This window comes from Lupinus angustifolius, chromosome LG15, assembly GCF_001865875.1.
Source record: "Lupinus angustifolius cultivar Tanjil chromosome LG15, LupAngTanjil_v1.0, whole genome shotgun sequence".
NCBI lineage: Eukaryota > Viridiplantae > Streptophyta > Magnoliopsida > Fabales > Fabaceae > Lupinus > Lupinus angustifolius.
Genome location: NC_032023.1, coordinates 18,964,516 through 18,984,383, shown reverse-complemented (window position 1 = coordinate 18,984,383; position 19,868 = coordinate 18,964,516). Strand labels below are relative to the sequence as shown.

At 30.3% G+C, this 19,868-nt stretch overlaps 4 protein-coding genes across 7 annotated transcripts in view; 3 read left to right on the top strand and 1 right to left on the bottom strand.

Annotated features, from left to right (window-relative positions):
* Window positions 1-1,497, top strand: part of LOC109327870 — a 5,106-nt gene extending 3,609 nt beyond the window's left edge. The window contains exon 2 of the mRNA XM_019561043.1: window positions 938-1,497. Coding sequence (XP_019416588.1) covers window positions 938-1,474 — 537 coding nt within the window. The 3' untranslated portion in view covers window positions 1,475-1,497. The remainder of the gene's footprint in view (window positions 1-937) is intronic.
* On the top strand, window positions 3,100-5,908 carry LOC109328574 (26S proteasome non-ATPase regulatory subunit 11 homolog). Its single transcript, XM_019562095.1, has 2 exons — window positions 3,100-3,254; window positions 4,256-5,908. The coding sequence occupies exon 2, from the start codon at window positions 4,277-4,279 to the stop codon at window positions 5,543-5,545; it is 1,269 nt and encodes a 422-aa protein (XP_019417640.1). The 5' UTR covers window positions 3,100-3,254; window positions 4,256-4,276; the 3' UTR covers window positions 5,546-5,908.
* LOC109328673 (basic leucine zipper 9-like) lies at window positions 10,596-13,351 on the top strand. Of its 4 annotated transcripts, none has more exons than XM_019562247.1 (6): window positions 10,596-10,908; window positions 11,519-11,636; window positions 11,788-11,938; window positions 12,032-12,107; window positions 12,442-12,567; window positions 12,855-13,351. In XM_019562247.1, the coding sequence occupies exons 1-6, from the start codon at window positions 10,681-10,683 to the stop codon at window positions 13,143-13,145; spliced, it is 990 nt and encodes a 329-aa protein (XP_019417792.1). In that variant the 5' UTR covers window positions 10,596-10,680; the 3' UTR covers window positions 13,146-13,351. The 4 variants fall into 4 exon arrangements, with proteins under 4 accessions (XP_019417792.1, XP_019417791.1, XP_019417789.1 ...); XM_019562246.1 differs by having other exon boundaries at window positions 11,513-11,636; XM_019562244.1 differs by having other exon boundaries at window positions 10,597-10,908; window positions 11,513-11,657.
* Window positions 14,206-15,008, bottom strand: LOC109327532 (calmodulin-like protein 2). The gene has a single exon (XM_019560707.1). The coding sequence runs from the start codon at window positions 14,863-14,865 to the stop codon at window positions 14,302-14,304; it is 564 nt and encodes a 187-aa protein (XP_019416252.1). The 5' UTR covers window positions 14,866-15,008; the 3' UTR covers window positions 14,206-14,301.

Here is a 19,868-nt window from a genome sequence, read left to right as displayed (position 1 = left end):
TATATATATGACATATCATTGATTGGAAAAACTTTTGTTTTGGAAAGAACAAAAGTTTTTTTTATCAATAATTATAAAATATGTATGAAAAAATGATGTTTGCAGAATTACTGAGACTATTATTACTCGAATACATTATTGGTTAAACATTTATCTGAGAAGATAAAATTAATATTGTTTGGAGATCAGTATAAAACTAACACTTGCTTCTTTTTAGTTGTTGGTGATATATATATATACTGTCTTTTCTTTTTTGTTGTTGCAATACAAAATGTGTTCTTGCTAGAATCTATAGAGGAGTATATGCTAATGATAATATATGAAAATAAAATAGATAATCTATGAATTATTGCATGTGCTTATAAACAGTTCCTTTAAAATGTCAATCAAAACAAGATAACATTGTCATATGAGCTTAGGAAAAAGAATACTTTTTTAATTTATAACACTGTCAATTCCAGTGATACAGATAATGAAAAGTGGTACCAATAATTAATCCAATCTGTGATATTCTTACCCCGAACATGAATCTAAAATCGCTTCTGCAAATAAGCTAGCCCTTGTAGGGACTTAGCTTACTGCATGAAGAAGTGGCTACTAGTGCACTTTTCATTGTTGTACTATTTCACCTAAAATTAAAGTGGCATCCTCACAAAATGTTTTCTTCCACTAGTTTTCTAGTGCATGGAATTGTGATCATAAAGTAGTTGTATTTTGAAAAAGATAGTGCACTTAATCTAATAATCTGAGTGATAAATAATAGTAATTGCATATATATATATATATATATATATACACTTTTACATACATTATCCTATATTTGTTATTTTATATCATTTGGTTTATTCTTATAGCTTACTTTTAACTCTGATATTATACCTACCAAAATGAGTGAGAATGAATGCTTTTGTAATGTAAGTTGTGTTGAATTTTGAAGGACAATGACAAAAAAAACATCCTAGCTGTACAATCACTTAGGAACACAATAATGGGTTCCACCTTAATGGCCACAACCTCTATTCTCCTCAGTTCAGGTCTTGCAGCATTGATAAGCAGCACCTACAGTGTAAAGAAGCCACTACAACTGAATGAAACAGTGTATGGGGCACATGGTGAGTTCATTGTGGCCCTCAAGTATGTCACTTTGCTCACTATTTTCCTCTTCTCATTCTTCTGCCACTCACTTTCTATAAGGTTCATAAACCAAGTTAATATCCTAATCAACATTCCTCAGGACCCCATGTCCTTGGTGACACCAGAATATGTTAATGAGATCTTAGAAAAAGGGTTTATTTTGAACACTGTAGGTAATAGACTCTTCCATTGTGCACTTCCTTTGGTGCTTTGGATCTTTGGTCCTGTGTTGGTTTTCCTATGCTGTCTCATAATGGTTGCTGTACTTTACAACCTTGACTTTGTGGTCACTAGTGGAAAGAGAAATATGGATGTAAATGATAATAGAGATCATGTATGAACAAATGTAATTTAGTTATATATGATTTTATAATTTCATGATTAGAAAGAAACATGTTTGTTTTGTTCTGTCAGTTGTAAGAATCTTTTGATGGAGATTTTGGTTGTGTTTCATAATGTGGGTTGTGAATATAAATCACATATAACACCATCATGTGCATGATTATGATTTTTTGCAGGAAATATAGAATGTATAACTTTTTTCTATTGTTTTTTTTATAAAGTAAAATGGTTCCACCACTCCCATTATTAATTATGTAATAATTCAATTGCCATATCCATTTATGGTAACTTAATTTGGAAAAGGTATGTGTTACATAAATAAGCTTGTGGCATTTGGAAGTAAAAGAAGAAAAAATGTTGCGGGTCATATTCAATGGTTCATTATAATGGATATGATAATGAAGTCACTTCACAAAGAAACATTGATTAATTAAAAAATTCAGAGTTTGTTGCTGAAGCTAATTAAGTAAACTGATTTTGGTGAGAGTAAAAGCATACCAATTAGACTAAGCTAGCCTAACCCTTTAATTAAGCTTATAACTTAATTCAACAGTCTATTTTGTACTTGGTATTCTTATTCTACTTTTTTTTTATACTATTAAGAGTATATTAGCGAGTTGGATTTTGGAAGAAAAATGAAAGACTTCAGAGCCAACTTACAAGTATATTTATGACTCTCAAACATTCTTTTTTTTTTTCCTCCCTCCAAAATTCATCTCACAAACAGACCCTTAGAATTGTTACGGGTCTAGATATGGTTATTCTACTTAAATGTTGAGATTAAAATTGTAACATTCTCATCTATGGAGCTATGATTAGCTTAAGTGATTAGTAATCAATCAGGTAGGATATATCCCCATTTAATTGCTTAAATGCAAATTCTAAAACTTTGAAATGTACAAAAATCAAAGGATTTGTTGGTTTGTAAAACTTTAGGAGGTTGTGGGAACACTCAAGTGAGTGTGGTTAATACTTAATAGAATAAAAATGAACTTGTACCTTGTGATTTAGGCAAAGCATATAATCATTACAATTACAAATGTGGTCAAGTTGGCATGACTACTACTACAAACAAAAATGCTGGATCAGTCTATTGGACTGTTGGATCAGTTATCCGGCCCAAAATAATTTCTACTTATTTTTTTTTTTACTATTAAAGGCATTCTCTCACATTTAATATTTCAGGAATTAATCTCTTTTAAGAAAAGATGTGTAGGTATATCTTCCAACAAATATTACTCTCAAGAATTAAACATTTGACTTTTGTTCATATTCAGAATCTTATAATATCTTACATCACTAAATAAATGTCTTTTTTCATAAGATCTAATTATTTTTCATTCTTTTTTTATTTTTTGATTTAGTAAGTTGGTAGTGTATAACTTACATTTTAAAATATATATACAAATATAGTTCAAATTTTGATGTTGCTTCAATTTAAATGGCCATACAAGTTAGATATATAATAATGCAATAAAATAATATTTTATATGGTTAAAATAATTATACTCGTTGTTTCTTCCTTGTATTGAATTTGAATACAAATTCTCTTAAATAAGTATGTATAATATTTAGTTCATATAAATACTACATAATAAAATTAAAATAAAGAACCTTAAACTTGAGCAAAACGAAACGGTGCGTTTTAACTTTAGATGCTTCCTCCACCGTGTATCGTCTTTTTCCATTGGTGTTAGGTTTTCACACTCGCAATTGGAATTGAAATTGAAATTCCTCCATAGCTATAGTCTCCAAATCTCAAGGTTCCGTGTGATAAGGTAACACATTTCCCTTCTACCTCATTTTATTATTATTAGTTTTTTCAGATTTGCTTTTAATTATGATTCAGATAGATTTTTGATGATGAATGTTATGGAACTGGTAGCACTGATTCAAACTAATATGGTTTCGATTTATGTTTTTACTTTTTTATTATTGAAAGAGGAGAATTCGTAATCAACAAAATCAAAATCCGAAGACCTAACCAACTTGTTCAGTGCTTTTATTGATCCAATTTATTCTTTCCTGTTTCATATGGTAGAGCACTGATGTAGTGAGCATGATGTCATAATTAAGTTCTAATTGTGTTTTTTTCCTCGCTGAACATCTATGCTGTGTTTATCTTCTCGAAATTGATACTCCTTGATCTTGAGTGTGCTTATGCTTTTAACATCATATGGTGTATTATAATATGATCACATTGTTGATCCATAACATAGAGAATTAGACATTCAAAAAAAGTTTTACGTTTGTTGTTGACCGCCTAACGTACCTTTTACCCGGGCTTAGGACCGACTATGTATAGCATCAAGCACGCATAGACAACTTTTTTCTTTTTGTCGGACCAGATTCTGGACTCATCTAGATCCATGCGCCAAACACATAAACACTTTTCTACTATTTATATATTCAATTATTCATTTAGTAGCCCAGCATTCTGTTATGTAAAATTCATTGAAGCCTTGAAGATAATTTAAGTGAAAATAAAATAAAATAACCTAACAAAACACACTTGGAATACTCGATTAAGTAATGTAAAAGTTATTAAAAGTTTAAAATCCATTAAGTCTGCCCCAGCCTTTTTTTCACACAACCTATATTATCCTCTCTGGAAAAGCAGTCTCCGTTTCTCAGATTATTTCATAAGTATCCAAATTTTAAGGGGTGATAGCATCCAAACTTTGAGATAGTAATTTCAATTCGCCAATTAACTGATAGTAACAATGCTGAAGTTTCTAGTTTTTAATGTTTCTTTCCATTTACAAATGTTTCCTTGCAGGCGTTTATTCAAGCAGCAGCCATGTCTTCATCTTATCTTCCTGCTACAACAGACTCAATTGCTCTGGCATTGGAGGCCAAAGACCCATCTGAGGCCATCTCCATTCTTTATCGCGTGCTTGATGATCCTTCATCTTCACCAGAAGCTCTGCGTATGAAAGAGCAGGCCATCACAAACCTCAGTGACCTTCTCAGGCAGGAGAATAGGGGGGAGGATCTGCGCAGCCTACTCACTCAGTTGAGGCCCTTCTTCTCCTTGATTCCCAAGGCAAAAACTGCTAAGATAGTTAGGGTAGTAATTGACTCAGTTGCTAAAATTCCAGGGACATCTGATCTACAAATTGCACTTTGCAAAGAAATGGTGCAATGGACCCGTGCTGAAAAGCGTACATTTCTAAGGCAACGAGTTGAGGCAAGGCTTGCCGCGCTTCTGATGGAAAGTAAGGAGTATTCAGAAGCTTTATCTCTTCTTTCTGGCTTGGTCAAAGAGGTTAGAAGATTAGATGACAAGCTTCTTCTTGTTGACATAGACTTGCTGGAAAGCAAACTACACTTCTCATTAAGAAACCTTCCAAAATCAAAAGCTGCCCTCACAGCTGCAAGAACTGCTGCAAATGCTATTTATGTTCCACCTGGTCAACAAGGTGCCATAGATCTGCAGAGTGGAATACTTCATGCTGAGGAGAAGGATTATAAAACTGCATATAGTTATTTCTTTGAAGCTTTTGAGTCTTTCAATGCTCTTGAAGACCCCAAGGCAGTTTTTAGCCTAAAATACATGCTGTTGTGTAAGATCATGGTTAATCAAGCAGATGACGTAGGTGGGATTATTTCTTCTAAAGCCGGACTGCAATATGTTGGGCCTGACTTGGATGCTATGAAAGCTGTTGCTGATGCTCATTCTAAGCGATCCCTGAAGTTATTTGAAGTTGCTTTGCGGGACTACAAGGCACAATTGGAGGATGACCCAATTGTCCACAGGCACCTGTCATCACTGTATGATACCCTCATGGAGCAGAACCTTTGCAGATTGATTGAGCCATTCTCAAGGGTTGAGATTACACACATTGCTGAGCTTATTGAACTTCCCATTGATCATGTGGAGCGGAAGTTGTCTCAGATGATTTTGGACAAGAAGTTTGCAGGGACGTTGGATCAAGGTGCTGGGTGCCTCATCATATTTGACGATCCCAAGACTGATGCTATATATCCAGCAACCTTAGAAACCATTTCCAATGTGGGGAAAGTCGTGGACAGTCTTTATGTTAGGTCTGCCAAGATAGTGGCATGAGCTCTCATTATTTTACTCCATTGCCAGAATATTTGTTGCTATTTACTTCTTTATGATGACTTGCATATCTTGTTTCACTGATTGAATTTCTGAAACTCGAAGTCGTGGTAAACTTCTTTTCAGTGCCATTGAGTTTAGAAGGTTTTTGATTATGCTGTGTGACTGTGTTTGATCTTTAACAACTTTAGCCAGGAAGGATTGTTATCAGAATCTCTAAGCATGGGCTTAGATTTAGAATCTGATCTACAAAATTGCATTAATTTGACGATTCCTTTTGGGTGTTTGTTATGTTGCTTAATACTTCTAAGAAATGTCTTGAGAGAAATTATTGTCATTTCCCATTGGGTGAGTAACTTGCAAGAATATCAATCTGGCAAGTTATTTAGAGTCTAGAAAACATGTTATTCAATCAAATCTATCAAAACCTGCTGAGACCTCTGAGCATATAGTAGTTCTTCCCCATCCAGTCCCACTTTCTTATGGTACATTGAGTGTGTATTATGATTTAAATTTATATATTTTCAACAATACTAAAATTATTTAATATGTATACATTGATAGTGTAACTGTTTTTATATTGTCGATACATTATTCATCATTCATATGTTAATTATTATTGATTGTCAAACAAAAGTAATACAAATCTATTTTTTAGTTATCGTTTTTTTTAAAACTTCATGCGGAATATTTTTTTAGAAAATAATAGATTATATGGTTTTCCTTGTGGGCCTTGGGTGTATGGGCTAGGAAATAGGCCCGCTCTAGGTACCTCAAACAGCTGTAACTAAGGGGAATTAAAATTCATAATCTATTTTTAGTGAGAAATACTGCATTACCCCTTTTACAAAAAAAAAAAAAAAAAATTTTAAAACTAACATAAGAGGTCATTATTTTCTCACCAACAGTGTGTTGGTCTAGTAGTGTAAGTTCCTACTAATAGAATATATTTGATAATACCAAAAAGATCATTATTTAGTAGCCAGAGATTAAGGGGACTTCACTCTTAAATTTTTATGACTATTGTGCCACATTACTTTACAACATTTATGTATTATATCAAGTGATTGTTAATTCATATAAATAAGAAACCTAGAAATAGGGACATATCTTTGTTGTTGTTGATTAAACATTTAAACTACAAGTTGTACCATTAACATTCTATGCAACCAGATCAATTAAATGTCTACTCAGCTCAAATAATAGTGTTAACACATCAATGTTGCACTGCATAGTAGTACCTAGCTAGAAGCTTCAGGGTTTGTCATTTCCACAATATATAATGTATAAAGTTTAATTAATATCTATTTACTCTTAGTTTCAAACTTTATATAAAGATAATATATCATTCATTATTTATTTTTATTACTTTTATTTAAAAATCAAAAATAATTAAATATAAATGATAAATAATGTTTATAAAAATATATAACTTTTTATAATATCAGTGTATTCATCTTTTCTTTAATGTATAGGGTAAAATATAAAATATGGAGTTGAATACATGTATGACGTACCATGACAATAAAAAAAGAAGAAATGCAGAATCCAAATCCACTAGTCTTAATTTCATCGCCCACTGATTTGTTCCCACTAGATTATATCACAAAACACTCTTGCTTAAACTATTTGAAGGTGGTTTTAACAAGGAACCTCATTGGTTGATATATTATTTTAGAAAGCTAGGTAATGTAATGTGATGCTATAAGGAAAAAGCTGAAGTTAGGAATAATAAATTAAATAGACAAATAATGCAAATGTATGTAGCTAAGTTACCTTTAAACTCTTGTAAAGAAAGCGAGGGTTAACCTGCTTTTTAACACGACCCACAAAAGCATGTACATATGTTATCAACTTTTTGCTTAGGGTTGGTGCTTGTCCCAATCAAACTCCATTACTTTAACCACAACTTCCATGTTAAGAAAACATTTTTAATTGTTCAAAAGAAAACCAAACATATATCTATTGTCTCATATGATGTTTTGTGTTACGAAATATATGTCATGTCAATTAAAAATTTTAAACATTCGATTTATCGTTATTATTTATTTATTATTATTGAATGAAGTAATGTATAAGATAAAAATTGAGACAATCAGAATGAACACCTAGTTAGTTTCCTCTATTCGCCTTGCATGCATTCATTGCATTGCTACATAAGCCACGTCATGGTGCCAAAATTGCTTTTAATGCTTTTCCAAAAGTAAAAGTTCTTATGGCTTTGTTGGTTTTGGAATTTGGACCGCATCTATATTTTTAGTGGAACTAAACTTTGTGAGATTTATACACATACCAATTGTATTGTGTCTTTGTTCATCACCACTCTTTAACTTTCAAGTCTAATCAATAAGATAAACTTTTGCATGATTGAGATTGTGACTGCCAACTATGGTAAACATGGCTTTTAACAGGAAGAGTAAAATATCTATGTACTGACAGTGTAAAGATCCATAGATGGTTAGTATATCATTCATCATTCATTTGTATTACTTTTATTTAAAAGTCAATAATCATTAAAATATGAATGATACAATGACGATATAAAAAACTCTTACATTGTCGGTATATACATCGATTTGTCTCGGAATTAGCAAGTGGCACTAAGTACATCATTTATAATTGTTTTATCAACATATGCTTCATGTCTGTACGTAGAAGAAAACAAAAGACTAAACATATGATGTTGTGCAAAGTTTTTGTAATTGGTATTATATGTGTATATGTATATGGATTATATATAAACAAGCAATGTTAAACATAAAACTGTATTGTCATGAAGAAAGGGAAAAAAACAAGTCGTCATTAATTAAATTATGCTTGAAAATGTTTTTATTTCAAAAAGTTCAATTGGTTCTTTTTCGGTTCTTAAACTTTTTTTTAATATTTTTTTTGGTACATAAACTTTTTTATATTTTGATTATTAAATATTTTAAAACTTCACTTCAGTGCTTCTTGCTATTTAAGTAATGACGGGTTAATAGTACAATTGTCATATGTCTTATTAATGGTAGACATGACAATAGACAATAGTAGCATTATTATGGGTTTATTGAAATATTTAATGAACAAAATCGATTACAAAAAAATAGGGACTAATAGTCTAGATGGATGCAAACTTAATTCCTCAATTAAATTTCTACATGTTTGACCTAGAAGTCTTTAATCTTATTATTAAAGGATATGTGAAAAGTGGAAAGTTATATATAAGACATTACGTCTTGAACCAAAATCTAAAGACATTAGTTTTATGAACATTTTTCATTTATAAATTTTTTCGTTCTTTTACCTATATTAAATGTGAGACTTTACACGACTGAGAAATAAGGGTTTAGGCATGAAAGAATATATTCTGCACTTCCTTTTGTGCTTCCCTGTTCAGTCACTAATTGAGGTTGAGATTGAACAGAATATTTTGGCCTTTGGAGTTTATGAGAGAATAAAATTCTCTCATTAATTACTTTCCCAACAAAAGTCAAAGTGGGCAAGAACAAGAATAAATTTGTATGTACTAACTACTAACAAAGTTGTAATTATTATTGATATAAACAAAACAAAAATAAAGATCAACCATTATGATTAAACTAATCATTAATCAACATCTCAGAGTCCATTTTCACTAATCAATAATCATTCACCATTGTGCAATTAAATCAAAATCAACCAGAATTGAAATAGAGGCCCACCTATAATTTTCATTTTCCAGGTGTAAGATTACAAGTGCATCTCACATATTCGGAGAGTTGGAAAAATGTCAGAAAGTGCCACATGTCAAGGGTGTATTATTCGTTTTATAATAAGTTACTTCAAACTTTATTTATAAAATAAAAATTATATATTATCCTGCTAAATTCTTTTACTAATTATTTTATCCATAAAAAAATGACACTTATAAGTTGTAAGCCAATCATTAAAAATAAATATATCTTTATGACATATGTCACTTTCTTATATAAAATGATTAGTAGGAAAATTTAATCCGAGGATATAACATTATTCTTAAACAACTCTTGTTAACACTTTTAAAAAAATTATTTAGTTTAGTTCATATCATCTAACGCCATCTATTTAATTATATACATCTACTTTAATATATCAAAAATTATGATATGGAATTTTAAGATAAAATTATAATTTAATTATTAGTATTAGATAGATCTATTTTAAAGCAAATATCTTATAAATCATTCCAAACTTCTTGATAACATAGTGGATTTTTAAGTATACAATTATAAATAAGACTAGACTTTTGAATAAAGTAGAGATACTTTAATTTAAAAAAAATAAAAGAACAAATCATAGTAGGTTTAATCTATTTGGATATGTTATTTGACATATGAAATTATATATGTTTATATTGTTAGTCATGCATATATAATTGAAAAATTAGAGAATCAATGATATTTTTGATCATAATGATGTCATCAATGTAGACAACTAGACACAATTGAATAGACACACATACAACTATACAAGCATGATGAATGTGTGATCATGAGACGAGTTGGGTCAAATCATGTTTGTTCATTACTTGATCTTGAATATTGATCAAGTTTATTTTTTGAAATCAAACTCAACTCTAAACTCAATTAAACTCAATTATATTCTGGTACAGTCATGATTTGACCAAAATGAGTGAGTATGTAGAGTCTGGTCTTATTCACCTCTATCTACAAATACAGAAATATATTTTTTGTCTCAAGATGTTTAACCATCTATGTATCTCTTCATTCTTATTAATCATAAAATATAAATTTAATATATACATATATTAAATTCATGTTTTTTCTTTCTCAAGAATGAAAAAAATAAGAGATACATAAAATAGTTGTAAAAAAGTTTGGGACAACAAATGTGACCGATATGCATAGAAGCCTTAAATATCAAACACGTAACTTCACGTGACGGATGAAGTCATTTTCATGATTTTAATAATCATAAACTTTCTGGTAAATTTTAACATCATGTGCCGCCCACTTATTTATTTTATTTTCTTATTTAATTTATAAAAAAAAACTTGACCATTTTTTCCCTATTTATACTCATCTTGCTTCTAACTTCATTCCCTTTTCTCTCTTTAACATCTCTCTCTCTATATTCACATCTTTCTTTCTTCCTCTTCACTTATTCTCTCCGGCGAAATGGAATCTGCGCCGCAATCTCTACTTCCGCCGCCACCGATTTTCCCCGGCTTCTTCAAACGCTTGTCGGAGTTGGATATCTATGATGATCAGTGGTATAACGAACTCGCTAACGATGTTGACGACGTCAAACCTGATTACTTCCGGTTCACCGGCAACGGTGAAATGATCGGCGGTGTTTGCTCCGATGACCTCACTCCCGCCGCCGCCGCCATCCAAAACAGTACGGTTAGTTACTCTTCTCTCTCACTCTCACACAACTCTTAATACTAAAACTGGAACTGAAAATGTGTTGAAGCATCTTGACAGATGTGTTTTTATAAATTGAAAAACGCTGGTATGATATTTATAGAGAGTAAAATTTATGCACACAGTGAGAGTTTTTCGGTAAATAATACAAATGAATCGTAGGTATAAAAATCTTTATACTCATAGTATTAGACTATATTATTAAGTCTTAATATTTTATATATCGTCACTAGATCATTATGAATGGTCTATCATATACTCGCGGTGTAAAAAATTGTATATATCTTTTTTTTTTATATTAGTTACAAAATCTAAATTTATATGATTCTCTAATTTAGCCTTTCACACGTGTCGCTCAAGTACCTAGTTCATCATAAAGCTATAAAATTAATATAAAAACCTACGATGTGAACTACATACATATTTTGTACCAGGTGACTATAATCTAAGTTTTGACTTTTGAGAAAGGGAAGTGTCTTTTAAAAATAAATAAATAGGTGTGAATGAAAGCCTGGAAAAAGATATTACAGTGCTATATAAATAAGTTGATGTACAAAGTTCCAGCTTATGCGGGCTTTGGTAATTGCAGGATGCAGTGACTGCATTTTCAACCTGTGGAGATACCATTATCGGCTCCCAAAACGGTACTCCCAAACACTCAAACATGTCTGCTACTATCGATTATCAAGCATCGAATTGTGGCACTGGTAATGATTTGGGCACAGCAGGTGTATATTATTTAATTATTTCTTGCATGCCAAGTCTCATTTCATCTTGGCATATTACTAATTATTTTATAGCTCACAAAAACTTAGTTTATGTAGTTTAATATTTTGGATTGAATTGCAAACTGGCCAGTTGGCAGCCCAGTTTCAGCTAATAAACCAAACAGTAGTGAGAATCAGACCAAAGGAGCTACTAGTGGTTCATCTGAGCAGTCTGATGAGGACGATGAATTTGGTCCGTGTGAACAGAGCACAAATCCTCTTGATGTGAAGCGCCTTAGAAGGTATCTCAAACCGAAGTGCTAGAAAATAGGATATGAAAGTCATAGATGGTTTCATCCTTTAACCTGAAACTTTACATGATATCATGGTTTCAGGAAGGTTTCTAATCGCGAGTCTGCCAGGAGGTCAAGAAGAAGAAAACAAGCTCAGTTGGCTGAACTTGAGTTGCAGGTACCTAATGTTTTGGGAGTACATGTGTTAAGTCATTGTCGGAAGAAGCTAAAGCTTAATTGTTAAGTGTTCTGCTGAGGCTCAAAAGAAAAGTGAAATAATATATAACAATGTTAATGTTAAAATTCTTAGAGCTAAGGTATCCTAATCATTGTTAAATGAAAAGTAAAAGTTACTGAATGTTGTCATATACAACATGCAAAAAATACATATATGCTGGCTGTGTAGCATTAGTAAGAGAATAAAGGGCTGGTTTTTTAAATTTAAGCATCAATCTTTAGTGTGATGCAGAAGAAGCAGTAATTTTCTTTTCCTTTGAATTTTGCTTTCTCAGGTTGAGAAACTGAAACTGGAAAATGCAACCCTATACAAGCAGTTTACGCATGCAAGTCAACAATTCCGTGATGCTGATACAAATAACCGCGTGCTAAAATCAGATGTAGAAGCTTTGAGAGCAAAGGTGTGAGGTTCTTTTAGAAATATTGTTCTACCTAACATGTTACCAGCATGTTGGAGAAAGTTAAACTGTCTTATTTATAGACTCGAAAATGGATGAGTGGTAACAGAAGAAAAACAAATAACAACTTGGGTAAAGAAGAGAAATTGAGTAGTAACTAGGAATAAAGGAAACGATCGTAAGAACTTAGATAAGTAATTTGGTTCAGGTTAAGTTAAAAATTAGGCCTTTGGTTACCCTTCTTCCCATATATACACAAGGGCACATACATTAAATATATTTTCTTGCAGGTGAAATTGGCTGAGGATATGGTCACCCGTAGCTCGTTCACCTTAAACAATCAGTTTCTTCAGACTCAGTCTCAATTGAGCACACCACCACAACTCAACACGACTAATCTGCGCGCGATGGCACATGTCTCACCAACCATCACTGTCCATGGAAATGATGCCTCATATGGTGGTGTCACAGTTGGTGGACAGAACTCAACTCATGGGCTTGGAAACTTGGATATAGCTTACAACAATGTCAACAATGGAGTCCTAAGTGATGCTGTGAGCTCTGTGACTATGTGGCAGTAAGGACTTTGTAGAATCCAATTAGGTCCTACTTTATAGTGTAAGTCTTGTCTAACAAGATTAGTAGGTTATATTGTTGTTTATGGTTGATTCCTCTTTAATTATGCTAAAATAGTGTCTTTTCTTGTTGTGTTTTATTTTGTATAAAAGGACTTAATTGCTTTCTCCATTTCTAGTTGTAAGAAAACTATATATGTCTTATCATCCAAATATAACACCAAATCCTATTCTGATTTGGTTTATAATTAATTTTGAGGACGATATGTACAAACCACAAACATGGCTTCTTAATTAGGGGGAGTTTTCTAATGTGGAAGACGTTCCCTGTGATTATACATTCATATAGATTAACATATATTAACAGCTAAGTATAGATATTTGTAATATACTAATTTACTCCATGAAAATCAAGCATTCTAGAACATAAATGGTCCATTAGATATATGTTCTGGCTGGATTAACCTGATGCAATGTGAGAACCTAATAACTCAATATGAGGAGTTACTAAATTCAACAACCAAACCTTAAATCCAACTAGATGAGTTCTATTACATGAATCGAACGATGTTATAATGTTTTGTTATAAATTATTCTCCAGAAGTTTTGTAAATAAAAAAAATGGTGCCTCTGAAAGTGAAGGCTGGAGGCTATTTGTGTCACATGAGGTATTAGTTTTCTGTGCTGGAGTCAACGTTGGTTTCCTGAGTTTCCATTACTTATTTAATTCTTCATGAAATGAAACAAGATTGGAGTTGCTGAGAATACTAAACCAATGGCATGGTGACAGCTCATTGGTATTATTATCTGCTTCATCTTTATTTGTTCTTTATTGCTTTAGATCCTATTACACTTAGCCATGTGCCAAACACCTTGCAAGAACTATCATATTAAGTGTGGAGTAACTTAGCATTTCATCTTATTCTTATATTTTCATTTGTAAAGAAAATTTTAAGCAGAAAATGATGGAAACAACTAAAATGAGTGAATACTAGGAAGGTAGAAATCATGCATGATGAACAAGATTCAATGAGATTTGCCTGCAAAATTGCAATACAAGAATGAAGGAACATATAATGCAAAATAGTAAAATCTTCATGTTTTCATTAGAGAATGCAGGAAACAATCAATGTAATGATTCCTAAAATCAATGAATAAAGTGCTATCCCATCATCAATACAAACTCACTAAAATCAACTTTGCCATCAAAGTTCAAATCTACAACCTTCACCATCTTTTCAATTGTATTAATATCCCAACCTTTGTCCAAACCCAAGCAATCAAGCACCCTCTTCAACTCCATTGCATCTATGTATCCATCTCCATCCTCATCAAATATTTTGAAAGCTTCTTGTAACAATTCGCTTCGCTTCGACATGTCGTCTTCCAACTCACCAAGCACATCTTCTACAGGCACTTCATCATCCTGCAAGCCACCCTCAACAACTAGCTCAAATCTTGAAGGCTTGTCCTCCTTAGAACCATACATCAAACCAAGCTTCTCCACCACTTTCCTAGCATTTTCCTTCTTGATTTTTCCATTGTTTTGCATGCCAAAGACAGTGACAAGAGCAGTGACCATCTTTTCATCAAGTTTGACCACATTTTGAGGATTGCATGTAGGGTCATGATTGTGATCAAGGTGAGGTATTGTGCATGGTGGTGAGTGTTTGAATGCTTGGAACAAGTCCCCTATCAATCTTGAACATGCTTCTGTTATACCCATTTGAGGAAATTAATGGAACAACAACAACAACAGAATGTTATAACTTATGAACTTAGATCACTAGAAAGATTGAAATGCAAAAACTGGACAAGAGGAAGAAACTACAATAATTTGATACAGTACTTAAACTTCATGTGGTGCCTTTTTTATAGTTGGATCAGTAATATTGCACCCTTGTTTCATTTCAAAATCACTGAAGTGCCATTGTATGGTGCAGTTAACACGTAAATAATGATAAGAATAATAATAATTGTGAGCAATTATATAATCATATGGCAGCTGTTATAATGCAGTGAAGTGAGGGTACATGTATGCATTATGTGTATGTTATTATATGTATTTTATATCTTGGTTCATGTATTCAACAGCATTACCTTGAACTTTTACTTTAACAAAGGAGTAGTAGTTGAATCATTAACATTTTCATCATCCTGAGAATCTAATAGAACATTATATTATTATATTAACTCATTGTTGGTTATTATTCACGTGCATGTTATAGCATTGAGAGCCTTAAAAACTATAGAAATGAGAAAATTAATTAAGTCATGATACTAATCAATCTTAGTAATGTACGACTTTATTTTGAAATTTTGATTGTCTAAGCAATCATGTTCAATCTTAGGAAACCTCCTACATATATGGATTAGTTCTTTAGTTAGATGTAAAAACAATAATTGCTCTCCAGCTGGTCCATATGCTTCACATTTATTAGGAAGTTTCTTATAGACACATTTTGAAGGACCCAAGTTGGTGATTTTCTTCAACCTATAAATAAATATCACTCCCTTTTAATATTGTTACTTCCAAGTTCGGATTTCTTTTTGCGAATTGAATTATGGATGAGAATGAAGAGAAAGGATAATCTTAAGAGTTATCTCATAAGTGTATTATATTATTTTTAAGATGTAAGATTATTTACAAGTTTGCAACTTTTGTAACGGAATCAAATAGTGGTGGAATGGAGAAAAAGAAAAGTGTTGGACAATATACTTGAATGCACTGAAATATCAGGGTCAAATAATTTATAAGATTAAACTCTGGATCGAATCAGACTTGTTAAAAATATAAAATAATAAAATGTATAACTATTTTTTAAAATGTATTTGGGTAGAAACCGCGTTTTGTTGTACCAACAAATATTTAATTATTTTTCAATAATTTGGTGCCCTTGTTCTTGCATGACTTATTGTTCATATCACGTGGACATTTTTTAATTCCTTTCTCAAACATTATTTGAAAGAGTTGAAATTCATTGCATGATAGCAGGGGAATGATGTGAGATTAACACTTCAGTTTGGTCTTCATTTTAATATTTCTGATATTGTAATATTTATACACATTAGTTAAAGAGTTAATAATTAAACATGGATAATGTAATAGAAGTATATAAACGATTTCACATTTTTTCCCTCTTAAACTTTGCCTACCATATACATATGTGGTACACAATATCAAATCATATATAAAATTATAAACTATTAACCAATCGTTAGTAATATGTTCGTCTAGTTGTGTAAAGTTCAACTAAATCTCATATAAATCAAAATATCAAGAATTGATCCTCGTGAACAATATTCATTGGGAAATACAATCACATGCGCCGAAATGAATTAATTTCTTATACAACTGATAAATTTTGTATAAGAAATTTATATTTTTTTAATAAGATAGCAATATTTGTTTGGTTAATTGTGAAAACGTTTTAACACTTACAATGTCATGATTAACTACATAAAATATGTCAGCTACTAGCCCAATCAATGTGTATAAGAGGGGATCACATGTCCTCATTCCTATCTATTTGGTGTCTTCACTTAATTAAAAAATATAATTTAATTAAAAAAAATCTTATATAATATAAATTAATATTTTCACATTCTAATTCATCACCAAAAATAAAAAACTTATTTTACCTATAATCTATTATTGTTGGGTTGCTAACTCCACACAAAAAATATTTTTTTTAAAAGAATATTATCTCATTTAAATCAGATATTATGAGACAACTTGTCATATGATTGAAATTAAATGTTGTTATTTTACTCTTAATTCGATGAATTTTTGATATTTTCTAAATGACAAGATATCCTGATCGAAAATAGGTTAACCCTCGAGTTTTTACCAATATTTGATTATCATAAACATTTGCGGGTCAATTCTTCACTAAAATTTACATGTTAATGTATTCGTTTGGGTTTTGAATTTTTTTAATTTGCTTTTTATATGTGATAATTTAGTTAATATGTGCCAGAAGTGATCACATCACGTGATAAAAAAATAGTGAGCTTTACTATGATGGTGTATAGTCTAATGATAAATAATGACTGATTATAAATATTTACATCAATATTGTATAAATTATTCATTAATTATCAACTGTGAATTTCAACATTACGTATTCTATTATAATATTTGCAAAATAGTCATCCAAATTCATGTGCAAAGGTAAAGATAATTTAACCCACCTTAACAACATACAAGTTTATATACTGTCCACATGATGAAATTAGATGTATGTTTCATGTATTGTTATTGACCAAAAATTGTAAATTAAATTTATTATAATTCAATCATTCCTAGTACTTTAATAATTGAATATATGAAGTCTCTCAGGAAATATATTTGAAAATCAATAATATTTAATGAATTTAATAATTATGTATGGCAGATGTCTTAACATTATATACATATCATTTTATTTCTTTTAGATTCATGGATGCCAATCCTAACAAGTATCAGTTTTAGAAATTAAACTTTTAACATTTTAATTATCTCGATGATCTAGTAAGGTCTTACATCATTAGACTCAAGTTTTATTGATATATACATATCGTTTATCGGTATATACTAATGATTGCATCCCAAAGGGGTTAAGGTGTCCCTGTCATGTTATTTGTTTTCGTGTTTGGCACTCAGCGCCCAATGAATTCATTACTTTTCCACCAATTGTTATTGTAATATTATGTTATTATATTATTTATTGTTTACTTTTTTGTGATTATTAGCTTTTAAATAACATAATATAAATAAATGATGAATGTACAATTTTTATATTGACATTACATATATATTATGATTATACAAATTTTTTTTGGAACATTAGGGTCAACTATGTTTGGGAGTTAATGAATGAAGGGAATGCAAAGACTTTAAAACTATAAAATATACTTATAAGAATTTTCTATTTTCCTTCATTTTTTCTCTAAAACCAACTCGCAAACAAACATTATATTTCTCTTCATTTTGTTCTCACTTATTTATTTAATTTTCTACACAAATGACATATGCTTACTAAACAAACAATTATCAAGTATTAACAACGTTTTTAAATTATTGAATAAATTACACTATCACTTCTAGAATTTAGTTTAATTATATATGTTGTTTCTCACCCTCTTGGCTTGTGGAAAAATAATATTTTATTATTTTATGCACATTTGAAAAATATAGTATTTCAGTTCCATTTCAAACGTTCATGTTTGTTTAAATATTTATTACTGCATTATTTTTTATTGAAGATTAAATTAGATTATTTATTTTTATGTTTAATAAAAGTTTATTCTATTATACTACCCACTTTTGAGTGATTTTTAACTATGTACAAGTTAAAAAAAAGAAACAAATTGATCAAAGTCTCAATCTTCATCTTAAGAGAGCAAAGTAATACCTCAATGTATGCTACAAATTATAGACTCAATGAGAGAGAAAGTATGATGTTTATAGGATTTACTCTTCCAATCTTTAAAGATATTTATTATAAGGTTCAAGTAAAATCTAAAATTTATTAGAATATGCTTATCCATTTCAAGTTAGAGTCTTATGTTTACAACCTTAGTCACCCTCATTCTTTTAATCCTTACTACTTTTTTTTTATCAAAAAAAACCAAGAACAAAGAGGTAACATTAACTTTGAACTACCCTCAAATTAATATATTAAAAAAAATTTAATTTCTACTATTTAAATATGAATTGTTTATTTTTACTAGAAAAATAGTTATTATTATTTATAAAAAACAATAAATTAATTTTATTTATTACTATTAATGAAAACCCAAAATTAATAAATATTTAATTATACAAGGATAAAAAGAAAAGTTTTAGTTTATTTATATAGAAAAACAATTTTCTAATTAAAACTAAAATAAATAAAAACAAAAGATAAAAAACACATACATACATTTGACGTGAACATGTCTTGTAACTACGTTCGAAAGAATATCACCCAAAAAACTGACAAAAAGGAAGATAGAGGGAGGACACAACTGGTAATGTCACAACCACCTCCCGATGAGTGAGGATCAATGTAATTACATTTATCTTGCATGTTGGGTATCAATGTAATATATGTATATATATTATGAGTAATACACATAAGTTTAATTATTTATATAATTTCACTAAATTCTCTAACTTAATAAAGATTGTTTAAATAGCAATATCATTTGTTCAAACTCCCATAATTGTGAGATATCTCTTTTATCCTTAATATAAATCAAGAGTATAATATCAATGTAATGTTTTACATTTATACATGTTCAGTATATTATCAATAACTCATTTGTATTACTTTTAAAAAAAAATCAATTATAATTAAGTATAAATAATGAATAATATTATGACAATATATAAAAATCTAACACTATTAATACTTATATTTTTCTCATCAAACAAAAGGTTTTCAAAGCTTCCTAATAGTCTATATTTCTGCTATTTTAATGTTTTAACTTTAGTATGTTTTTCCAAATATTTTAATATTTTAAAAATTGACACACATTTATGTTTTATCATTATCGTCCAATACTTTTACATTTTTTTAAATTTAGTTTCCAATTGAGTTTATTTTAGTCAATATATGTCAATTTTTTATCTCACCTAATAATTTCTCAATCTAGATAACCAAAAGAGAAAAAATAGAACCTATGAAATACAATTTAAGAACCTTCCTTGGCCGCACAAATGGATGGATGGGTCATCACTCATCACCCACCACATCAAATACC